The following is a 12,478-nucleotide window of genomic DNA, read 5'->3' as shown; positions in this document are numbered from 1 at the left end:
ATTCGATCCCGGGTCTCCAGGATCAGAGACCAGGGCCAAAGGCAGGCGCCAAACTGCTGCGCCACCCAGGGATCCCCAGGAGATACATTTTAGATTCAAAGACACCTATAGGCTTAAAGTAAAAGAACAAAAAAAGAAGTATCCTGCAAATAATACCCAAGAGAGAGCTAGAGTGGTTACATTATTCTCAGATAAAATAGACTTTAAGGCAAAAACTGTTATTAGAGACAAAGAAAAAGGATATTTTAATAATGATAAAAGGATTGATACATGAGGAAGATATATAAATTATAAATATGTACCTCTAGCAACACACACACTTTCAATCTTTCTATACTAAACTCCATTTTACCATGACTGTTTTCTTTCCACTTAATTTCATATGCAGGGAAATAAGCTTTAAAAAAAATCAACATTGCTAGGAAATGCCAAGTCAGTGGTCCATAAGACACCCTTTATACCAGTTAAATTTAAAATCAATAATGACATTTATAGGAACAAAAATTACTTATGTTTGACTGCTTTTAAGAGACAACACACATTTTCCTCTGCCACCCCCATATCCCTTCCAGAGAGCAAACCTCTGTCTTTTTCTTCTTCACTTTCAAAGCTTTCTCTTCCATCATGCCGTGGGCTAGAGGGAGAACTGTAACTCTCTGAAGAGGTTTCCCCACATGTGTCATGTCCAGATCCAATGTCCAAATTCACATCTAAAAATAACAATTCTATCTTTTAAAAATCACGTTAAGTAGTTAAATTAATTTCTTAATTGAACTATTAGAAGTAGTTACAGCTGTAAAATTTGTTTTCTTTTTCAGTTTTTCTAGAAGCACCTAAAAGGCTCGTCCTTGACCTAGGAAAAATTCAGTATTAAAACACAGTTTTAATTGAAAATAATTGAATAATAAATACACTCTTAAAGGCAGAGGAACAAGTCAATCTTACTTTAAAGGCAGAGGAACAAGTCAATCTTACTTTAAAAAATCAGAGTTAAGGTTCTTTGTAGGGCCTGCTCAATAACAGCACATTGAGCCATTTTCTAAGCCTAGATATCTTAAATTCTCAGAGCTTGTTGGAAAATTCACTCTTTAATAGAACTCAAGAATGGAACCATCAAAAATGCTTATTCAATTAAATCACTATGGCCCACAACAAGGTGGGGTAGGGGGTGTCATACAGAACCTGCCATGACCAATTAGCCTTATGTGTTTTGAGCACAGAGAAAAGATTATCGGTATACCTAGTACTGGACATTCCTGCACTGGCCCACACTTAGATAACTGTTTTATTCATTTCTGTAAACCCAGGAGCTAACATAGCTTCTGTCTTGCAGCAAGCATTGAACACATGTTTAGTATATAAGTCCTCATATAAGGAATTCTAGAGGAATTCTAGTACTATATAGATGAGTGAACCATTTCTACGGCAATCTGGTAGAAGCAACAAAAGGTAATCACTTGGACAAAATAATGTTAGAAAAAAAGATGTGCTTTGTGTAATGAATATGCTAGCTGACTAATCTGTGTCTTTTGAAGGCATTAAATTTATAACAGTGTTAGTACTGTTACGCATGACCTTGCCTAGCCCAAGGACTCAAATGGTGAGTAGATACTAAAGAAAAAAGTCGTTAAGAATGTAAATGTTGCTAATTGCCTTTGGGTAATAAAATGCCAAACTGCCAAAGGAAAACTGCATAAAATCTCATGGGACCGTAAAAAAAAAAAAAAAAAAAACATGGCAGAGGAGTTACTTGGGCAAGTAATAATTTTACAGAAAAGTAATCTGGAGTATATTTATACGCGGTAATGGATTTTGCATTACCAGTCACAACACGACTAGGGAAAGGGATGCAAGTCACCAGAAATGGTGATCTGAAGACCATTTAATGTGTCACAGTGGCCAAACAGTCTGGCATTAAACTGGACTAATGAAAACTAAACCTATAAGAACTGTGGCACCAATTTCTCCAAATGACAATTTATAGAATTATTTACTCTAGATAATGAAGCTAGTAAGTATTCTAATCTCCAAATTATCAAATAAATAATTTGCAGTTTTCAAATATCTAAATCCATAAATCTAAATCTATACTAAATATAATTCCCTTTTTAATGATCCAGAAGGTGCAGTTTCTTTGGAATTTTTCTCATCAGAAATTATGTGATTGGGCAGCCAGGGTGGCTCAGCAGTTTAGCGCTGCCTTCAGCCCAGGCAGGACGTGATCCAGGATTGAGTCCCACGTCGGGTTCCCTGCATGGAGCCTGCTTCTCCTTCTGCCTATGTCTCTGCCTGTGTGTGTGTGTGTATATCTCATGAATAAATAAATAAAATATTTTTAAAAAAGAATAGGTGATGGTCTGAAATCAGGAAGTTTGGACAGGGAGGATGAAACAATTATGTCAAAGGATGGTCCATTCACTGTCCTTTCAAACAGAAGCATACACTTTGTTAGGTCTCAAAGGGTAAAAGGTTTTGCACATTATGAAGAGGACAAAACGCAGAAACTTACAATATTAGCCACTATTCTAACAATGAAATCCTGGTTATGAGAATGTATGAACAAACAGAAGAAAGGTGGACTAAAGAACCATGTAGGTCATCACATGATAGGACCACAGTGGGTTATTAAAGGAAGCTGGAGATTTTTAAGCCTCTGAAATCTCTTAAAAGAATTACTGAGAGGTCAACTATCTCATGGCCCCCCTAAGTTTTTGCTGCCACCATCTGCAGCACAAGAATGGGGTGGAGGAAACACAGGTGATACACTGGGACAAAGTTCTTAATGACGCAGATAAAGGAAAGCATGAGTCCTTTTAGTAGAGAGATTTAAAGCTGGAGGTGTTAAAAGCAAATATGCCACGAAGAATACAGATGATAAACAGGACTGCCTGCTTTCTGGGGAGGACACAACATGAAGGGGGAGGTAGTAAGGGACTTCTCTTGTTCCCTTTTGTATCTTTAGAATATGGAATTCTAGAAATGTATTGTTATGCAAAATAGAAGTTAAACCTTAAGATTAAAAAAAAGTGATATTTCTCTTATTTACTGAAAGATACCGACAACATACACATTAGAAGGACCTGGTATTTTCAACTTCAAGACAGCATCTACACTTCATGACACGTAGGACTTGTTCCATAAAGAAAAAAAAAATCTTTCATACATCTTGAGTTTACTGAACGCTTAGAAGTAATTCCTTCTTCATACCCTACTATCTCAAAGGGACATAAATAAACAGAGGTGTTCAGTTGGCAAACATCTGAGCTACATTTGACATCAATGCGATGTTTTATTAGTAGTCACAATTCATGACTGAGAATAAAGTTTATTTTAATAAAAAATCCTGAGATTGTATTTTCAGAATATTGGAAAATGAAGAGCCAAAGGAGTTGGGAGTTTGGGATGTTACTTAAAAGTTCTTCATAACCCACACAGTATATGTTTTCCTCTGTCTTTGACTAGGGAGAAGGAACTAAATTATTAAACACCTCAGCAATGGGGAGATGCTGTTCAGATGTAACCATACTTAATTTTTACACTCTAGGGAGGGAGGCTATTATTCCTGGCTTTGTCAATGAGAAAAATCAGGTTTCAGAGAGGCCACACATTTCTACAACTAGGTAAGTACAAGATTCAACCCCATAGGTGTGTGAGAGCAAAGTCCATAGAACCATAGAACAACTCTATAAATGCAAAGCTAAAGAGGAAAGAACTGCATGCTTCTTCGGGGAGCAGCAGCTCCCAAATTACATGACAGATGAGAGACGGAGCAACCTTTTGAGGGTGGGACATATTTGACAGAAATTTTGACTGGGAAATGACCCAATTTAGTAAGGGATCGAGGAGATCAACATGCGGGCAGTGTAGAAAATGCTCTGGAGGAAGAACAGACCAGGGAGATGTGCCGGAAGGAATTTCCAACCCTCTACTGACAGAGACCTTTCGTCATTCTTATTTTAGCTTTCCTCCTCCTTTTAGCTGCCACCACCACAGGAAACCTCAAAGATAGTTAAGTGTTACAATTAACTCATCAATGACATGTTTTTTTTTTTCCATGTCATTTTTTTCCCCCAAAGACAGTTAATTCAGTGAGTTGGCCAGATGATTTTAAAGTCAAAATGCAACCACATTTCCTGTATCAATGTTCAATCTCTCTGAATAAATACCTGGTTTAAAAGCACACTCCATAAAAACTATATATATATTCTGGTTATTTATGTTGTATCACTCTGAATGTGCTAATACTTGGATAAAATTTAAATTTAAAAAATCCTTCATTTGTGAGATCAGTGCAGTCGACAAATGCATTAGGTACACTCATGAACAAAAAACCTTCTCCTAGAAATCTATGGGCTTTTCTTCTCTTTTATCTTTATTATTAATAGTAAACATGACAGAAAAGTTATCAATGAACCAGCAGAAAGGACATTTCTCAAATGAATACAAAACCAAGAAGAGCTCTTAAAAGTGGATAAATGAAAACTAATCAAATCTAATATAATAAAAATCTGGTGTCTGAATTCCCTTAAAGCTCCATAACCACCCCCACCCCCTCCAAAGAATCAGCACTAAAACATGAAACAAGATTCTAAAAAATGACTTTACACAAGAACAAGGACAGGCTTCCATGAGGGCAGAAAAGATCTACCAGGTCCTGGACCTTTGCTCTGGAGCAGGGATCAGCTTGAGAAGCAAACAAATGAGCAGCCGGCTGCTACCAGAGGAAGGAGAAGGTGGGTAGGTAGAACTGTGGCAAAGGAAAAGCTTGACCTCCCAGCTGAATCCCACTTCCTAAATTAACTCCATCAATACTTTGGAATGGTTTAATTCAGAAATTGCTATCTGCATCAGTGCAGGATCAAAGTATATCAGGATTTGACACAATAGTTCAATACCTACTGTGATAGGTATCATGCTAAATATATTTATTTGATGGGGATTTCAAAGAAAAACTTTCTTACCTTTCACAGAACCACCATGTGCATGCTGAGAAGTGGAGAGTCTAATACCATTTATTCTACTATTCAATCTGTTGTCAGTTTTCTTCATTTTCTCCCTAAACCAAAAGTATATACGTTACCCAACACATTTTATAAGGTTCTCTGGAGAACACAGTAAGTAGTGTAACTAAAATTCTCAATTTTTATAATAAAAAAATTTAGCAAGGTATAATCTAAATGCAAGATTCATCCCTTTAGTGTACAGTTCTGAGAGTTCTGTGCCCCTCCAAACTGAATATATTTGGCAATAGCTTCATTTCAATCATCTGCATTTGTTGATTTTGAATTTTAAAGAATTAAGCCTAGATGTAAAAATAAGAGGAAAACTAAAAGAAAAATACTCTATATAATATAAATTAGACATGCCCATAGTCAAATCCTGAATTGTTGCCTTTCTTACCAATTTGTATTACTGGAAACATTAAATTGAACCTACTTTTCTATTTGTGGCTTTCCTTTCTTCTTATTTATTGATGATAAGCCTCGTTTTTCAGTTGAATGCTAATGGAAAGAATAAAGAGAAGTCACACAGACGAAAACTAAACCATACTCGTGTAGTCACCCTTCTATTCTGAGATCAAACATTAAAGTGACACCTTGCCGGTTGTATATTCTAATAAATTCTGATTTCTAACCTATTTCCTGAAGCTACCTACCTGGATCACTAAAATTTGCACATTCTCTGCAAAATAATACTGATCTAAGAAAAAAATCTATTTTGTATTTTGCTTTTAAAATGGACCTGTATTCTTTCTTCTGATCACAAAATTAAACACAAGTGTTTTTGCTACAACTGGTATTTGCTACACCTTCAACAGTATTCTAACATTCAGGTTTTTAAAACTGCAAAAACAGTTTTGTCAACTTTAAGAAGGGAAGGTGTAGGCACTGAAGTAGAGAGAAGATATAATCACATGGACTCTGAAAACAGGCCATTAAGTATGACCAAAGTGACATACAATTTCTCCAAGTATGCTTCAATGCTTTGGTTTTTAAGAAGGCATTGCAGTAAAGGTTAACATTTGGATCTGAGTGTTGGCCAGAAATAAAAATCAGGTTAATTTTCCAGAAAAAAGTTCTCTCCACAGCTGCAGTGGTAAGCATTCCCCTATATCTGTGGTGCTAAGGTACCTAAACAATCACACTTGAGAGCATTCTGCACTTTGATTACGCCAACTCCTAAGAAAACAAATATTTCCTAATTACATTCAGGAGGAGTGTGGGGAAACTGCCCTAACGACTCATGAAGGAAGGTCGGTTTCAAAATTCACATCACCGACAGCAAGATAGTGATGGAAATAGGAATAATTATTTCAAATGCAAAAGAATTAGCAAAACAATTTAACTTATCCCTGGTTGGAATAAACACCATAGGATTCATATCAAAATGTACCAAATTTTTGAGCAAAATGTACCAAATTTTTGAGCAAATAGGATTCATATCAAAATGTACCAAATTTTTGAGCAAATAAAAGGTATTTTTTTTTAGGTCCCAAAAGAGCTCAGACCGTATTTCAGTTAAGTTTAAAGTCCAACACTTACACTATCTGACATACTAATGCACAGAGAACTTGACTCTTACAGAGCAGCAATGCACAAAGACAAAAACCAAAGCCTCAAATACCTGGTCAGCTAAGGCCACACAGTGCTCCGGGTGCTGAATGGTGGGACAGCTTTGCTTCCTCCAATCCACTATTCCATTCTGTTCAGAATATTGCATGGTGAGCCCATCCAATGGAGAACAACTTGTACCAATAGTGCTACAGAGAAAGTTTATATGAGTATGAAAATCTATCCTCAATAAACAAACCCACTATATATAACGAAGAAGCTATAGCAACCCTTTCTTAAGTTTTTTTTTTTTTTTTTCAAAATGCCTAGTGAGATCTCTAAGGGAAAAAAAAGTATACTATGAGAATAAACTATTGCACAGCTATCTTATCTATTAATAATACCTATCTCTCAGGAAATTAGTGACAAATGCACGTTGTCTTCAGATTCTCTGCCACAGTCATCCCGTATCACTTACACCCAGTGTGTAGCCCCAGTCTTGCAAGGATCACTGACTAGTACTGTGTATATCTCAGGCATGTAAAAGGATAGGATGATGTGACCAAAAACCGAAAGAAACAGACAACAGACCCAAAAAGAATCCAGAGAAGGAAGGTACTGGGCAAAGCCTTTAAAATAACAGTGCTTAAACACATCACTGATGGGAAATTTTGGAAGAGTCCTAGAAAATATAAAAAAGAACCAAATTTAAGCTCTGGAACTGTAAAAGAAACAAATTAGGAACTCACTGGATGGAAACAGATGAACAAAATCAGTGAGGAGGAACTGTGGTCAGAAGAAACTAGACCAGAGCATCGAGAGGAAGAAACCATGAGAGAACACAGAGAAGTTTATGAGACACACGGGGCAAAGTGTAACATCCAGAGTAGTCCAGGTCTCAGAGGAGAAAACAAGAGAATCAAGCAGAAGCAACATCTGAAGAGAGAATGACCTGGACTTCTCTAAACCCAAAAAGTATCAGGCTTCAGACTTGAGAAGAATTCATTCTAAGGCAGCTACAAACACATCCTAGGCAAAGTGCTGAAAACCAGACAATGAGGAAATCTTAAAAAGCAATCAGAGTTTGAAAAGCACACCAACTTCCAAAGATCAACAGTAAGACTGAACAATGAATGCCAGCTGTCTTTTTTTTTTTTATAATTTTTATTTATTTATTCATGAGAGACACACAGAGAGAGAGGCAGAGACACAGGCAGAGGGAGAAGCAGGCTCCATGCAGGGAGCCTGACGTGGAACTTGATCCCAGGTCTCCAGGATCATGCCCTAGGTTGAAGATGGCGCTAAACCGCTGAGCCACCGGGGCTGCCCGCCAGCTGTCTTTTTTAGTCCCCGTATAAAAAAAGTAGAATCTGGATGGCACGGCTGATATGGGAGGTGATTCCAGGAAGCAGGCACGACGAGTGCACAGAATACATAGGAAAGGAGGAAACACCAATGTAAGGGTCCCTTACTGAGGGAGACCTCAGTACTGGATGGGACCTCCTACAATCATCTATCCAAAGGACAGGGAGCCAGAGCTCCCCCATTGGTTGGTTGAGTGCGGATTACTGGAGCAAACTGACTTGCATTTCTGGGAAGGGCCAATTAGGTCCCCAGAATCATCAGCCAGGGCTCTGAGGCAGAAGGCAGCACATCCTGCAGCTTAGGTAGGACAGGAGGAATGTGAGGGGAGGCAAAGGTGGGCCGAGAGGACATGAGGCAAGGGAGCAAATGCATTAAACAGGAAGACAGGAAAACCTGAGTTTCAGAGCTCACAGGAAGTAACTGCCAACATAGGATCCTACATCCAGCAAAACTGAAGGCAAAATAAGCATTTTTTTCCAGATAAAAATAAAAGTGATGGCGTTACGGGCAGGTAGGACTTCGGAAATACTCAGTGTTCTTCAGCTAGAAGGAAAACAATCACAGAAGGATGCTAAGGCATGCGGGGAAGGAAGGGCACTGGAATGGTAAAATCTGACAAGTGAAGAGAGATTTCATGAGGTTGAAATACAGAGAGAACAACGACACGTAAATATGACATTTATAGTTGATACAGGGAGGACGTAAGGGGGGTGACAGTGATTAAAGGTCCTCATGGGGGAAGTGGTATGAGCACAACTGGTACGAAATCTTTAGTAAGTTAAAGATGTAAAATACAATCTCTAGGGTAACCACAAGAAGAAGGGAACACGATCTATAACAATCAAGGTTAAGAGAAGAGGAAAGCAGAATAAAAACCACCCCTAAAGCGAAAAAGGAGAGAAAAGGAAGGTAATACAGAAAAGGCCAAATAACAAGCCAATAGTAAAATGGCAGACTTGTAGCCAAAAGTATCAGTACTTAAAGCAAATGTGACACAGTCAATTAATTAAAAAATGCACAAAGACATTTACGTTTTAGAAATTAGATACGTACTTCACAAGGGGACTTTTCCCGGTATGTTTCTTGTGGATTATGGTGTGCTGTAACACATCTACAGTAGAGGAAAAAACAGCTCATTATACCAAATGCTTCTGCAAAAATCCAAAAGGATGATGCAACTAATTTATGTGACCATGACAGCATCAACAGACCGTGCAGAACACTTGTAAGCATTTTTCACAGAAAATTCCTTAAAGAGGCAATTTTTCAAAGACACACAGGACCACTGAATTTCCTTAAATATCCTCTCAAATATGGTCCACCCAAGAGCAAATCGGTTTGATCCAAAAATTATGAAATTTCACTATGATGTGCCACCGCAAAACAAGAAGCTGCCATTTCAGGCTCTTTTTTTAACCATTAAAAAAATGAAGTGTCTCAAACATTCAAAAGATGTGCATCTATTAATGTAAGAAACGCCGATATACCGTTTCAGATCTCTCTTTTCAGCTTGAGCCTTGAACAACATGGGTTTGAATCGTGAGGGTCCTCTCACAGATTTTTTTTCTGATGAGTAAGTACACTATTGTAAACCTATTATTTTCTTTTCTTTAGCCTACTTTATTATAAGAATACAGTATATAACACACCTAAAATACAAACTATGTGTTAATAGTGTACGTTTTTGGTAAGGCTTCTAGTCAAAGAGCAGGCTAGTTATAGTTTAGTTGTGGCAGAGTCGAAGTTCCACACGGATTTTCACCTGCATGGGGAGGGGGTCAGTGCCTCTAACCTGCATGTTGTTCAAGGGTTAACTATACTTGCCTCTTTTAATTAAGAAACAAAAATATATCACAGAAACAACTGAAGGCCTTCCTCCATTCCACTAACTCCCTCCCTCTACAGAGAGCTAAACTAGTTGTAATATTTCTAGTGTGTGTTTTTATGAAGACTTACAACAAACACCCGGGTATTTGCTATTACACACAAGGCTGCTGTGAGGATTTCAGTCTCCATCCCCTGGGCACATGGACAATTTTCATAGCAGCACAACTGCCGGGCAGTAGCATAAAATTAATTACTTCCAACCTCACTACATAGTGTCAAATTTCTGTCCAAATGAGTTGTACCAATTTATATTCCCATTTGCAGTGGATCACAGTTCCCATTACTTCATATCCTTGGTAATGTCAGGCTTGAAAACGCTTGGCCAATCTGATGAATATGAAATGACATCTTACTGTTTTTAGAGTGTGCATTTTTTGGACTACTTGTGAGGCTAAACACTATTTAATAGCCATTCAAACTTATTCTTTGAACTATCTTTATCTTTTGTCCATATTTCCAATCAGACTGATGTCCTCATTGAACTTTCAGAAGAATATTTCTACTGTCTGGATGTAGTCTTTCTTCAACTGTGAATATCCTGTAAATGTCTTCTAACTGTCTGGTTTTTGGGCCTCGTGTTCAGTTAATGTAGATTAGAAAGATCTCCACAGTCATGCATGCTCTGTTTCGTCAAAAAAGCCTTCTTGTCCCAGATTATTAACATTTCAAAATTCGCTTTTATAATTTATTATTACATGAAGTTTATATGCTACATATATTTTGTTATTCACTTGAAATTTCTGTGCATGATTTAAGTAGAGATGTAATTATAAAGTCTTTTTTCCAACTGGAAAGCCAGCCAACATCATTTACTGACTAATCTATTTTTCCTCATTTACTTATAATGCCAGCCCTCACACTCCGAGTTCCCAGATGTCTGTTCCTCAGCTCCTTCACCTGTCCTAACAGTCTGTTGGCCTCTCCCTGTGACCCAATCAGGCAGAATGGCCTGTTCCCATGAATACACATTTACCTTCTTCTTGACTTGAAGCTTCTGAACTGTCTTCTTTTAAGTGTTCTAATATTTTAGAAGTCTTCAGAGAGGATTGTAAGTTATCTGCAGGAAGCATTCATTATTATTAACTTTTTAGGAAAAATATAACAAACAGAGCACACAGAATGATTAGGATTCCTTTTCTCCCAAAAAGAGGAGAGTGGAAAACTATGTGGGAAAGAGAACTTTTCTACTAGTTAGGCCCTTTAAGAAACCAAAGTGACATAGCACAAAACACAGGTCTGGGAGTGGGGACGCTGAGTCTGCTCTCTCCATAAGAACTACAGGCTGGAGTGTCTCGCCTCTGCCAGCCCCCCACGTGCTCATGTGCAAAATGAGAAGCAGCACTGGATTAGTGCTTCCCAAACATCGGTGTAGGGAGGTTTTCAAATTTCTAGTGTGTTGTGAACTATTACTTTTATAAAATATGATCGTGTGTGGCAATGTCAAACTGCTACACACTCTCAGTGTCTACTATCAGTTTCTATTCTCCTATTACAGAGCAGTGACAAGCAATTTGTGGACCAGCACTGACCCACCAAACACATCCTGAAAGCCCTGAATGACTTCTCTTTTACTATCCAGACTGGTGGGATTCCAGAGTTTAATGCGGAAGTCATTTAGAAGTTTAACATTTGTTTTCTCAATTGTCAGAATATAGACTAACACTCTCTATCTTAGGGAGAAAAAGGGTAGAGCTGTCGATTTTTTTAGAAAGTGCAAACGAACTTCGACAACAATGTGTTCTTTGGTGAAACAGTGTGGACATCCTGGCCAGATATTCCCCAATCTCAAAACATGCACTTTTAATACATTTAATTTCACAACAATCTGATTATCTTCAAATCTATTAGCTTCTTTAGCACTACTCATAGTTTAAATACTGTAAAAGCTCTCATGATGAGTTTTCTATTATTTATATATGCACTACTCACTTGGGCTAGTTTTCCTGGGCAGCCTGTTAAAATCTGAATTTGAAGTTTAACTTTGGTGTTTCGATGCTTTTTTAGAATTAAACATATGCTATTTAATGATATTCCTTCAAAAGTGCCTATACTCCGTTCCAGCAAAAGCACTGACTGTTAAATCTATACAGTTGTAGGATTAGAATTCTCCTTAAAAACAAACAAACAAACAACAAAAAAAAGCTACTACTACCACTAAGACACAAATTTAACCATGGAGTTGCTCATCTTGTCTCATCAACTTGTCATCAAAAGTCTTTTTTTTTTTTTTGTCATCAAAAGTCTTAATTCTAATTGCTACTTGTTTAAAATATTTAAGGAGCGTGCATGTACATGCACACACACATACACCCTATTAGAGAAACGTGACCAAGTTAATCCATGTTATAATATCCAATCATCTTACTTTTTTAAATCTCTCTTTCTTCCACTTAAAAATGAGGAAATACCCATTTTCTTTCCCCTTTAGGTACAAGAAAAATATGACTTTGCTGAAAACCAAAGATTAAAAAAAATAAATAGCCACTTGCCAGAGTGACTGTGCTGGAAGTCAGCACATTCTCCTAAAAAGCACCTATTTGTGTTTCTGGCCAAATATTTGTTTAAAAAGGCAGTTGAAAAAGTTGTGCCTAAAACGAAACACAAGGCCAACTATAATAAAGGATGAAACATAGGGGCGAATCCAACCTACAGGAATAGAAGAAAATAATCGGGGA

The 12,478-nt window shown here is 37.5% G+C and overlaps 1 protein-coding gene across 1 annotated transcript in view; it reads right to left on the bottom strand.

The window, feature by feature from the left end:
* LOC129495439 (zinc finger CCHC domain-containing protein 2) overlaps nt 1–12,478 on the bottom strand; it is a 58,405-nt gene that overhangs the window by 8,346 nt on the left and 37,581 nt on the right. Inside the window, exons 7-12 of the mRNA XM_055302921.1 lie at nt 10,777–10,860; nt 8,970–9,027; nt 6,625–6,760; nt 5,437–5,501; nt 4,962–5,056; nt 582–710 (exon numbers count right to left, since the gene is read on the bottom strand). Coding sequence (XP_055158896.1) covers nt 582–710; nt 4,962–5,056; nt 5,437–5,501; nt 6,625–6,760; nt 8,970–9,027; nt 10,777–10,860 — 567 coding nt within the window. The remainder of the gene's footprint in view (nt 1–581; nt 711–4,961; nt 5,057–5,436; nt 5,502–6,624; nt 6,761–8,969; nt 9,028–10,776; nt 10,861–12,478) is intronic.

The sequence above is a fragment of the Nyctereutes procyonoides genome, unplaced genomic scaffold (assembly GCF_905146905.1).
Source record: "Nyctereutes procyonoides isolate TBG_1078 unplaced genomic scaffold, NYPRO_anot_genome, whole genome shotgun sequence".
Lineage (NCBI taxonomy): Eukaryota > Metazoa > Chordata > Mammalia > Carnivora > Canidae > Nyctereutes > Nyctereutes procyonoides.
Note: the sequence above shows the minus strand (reverse complement) of the source record. Positions and strands in the feature narration are given on the sequence as shown.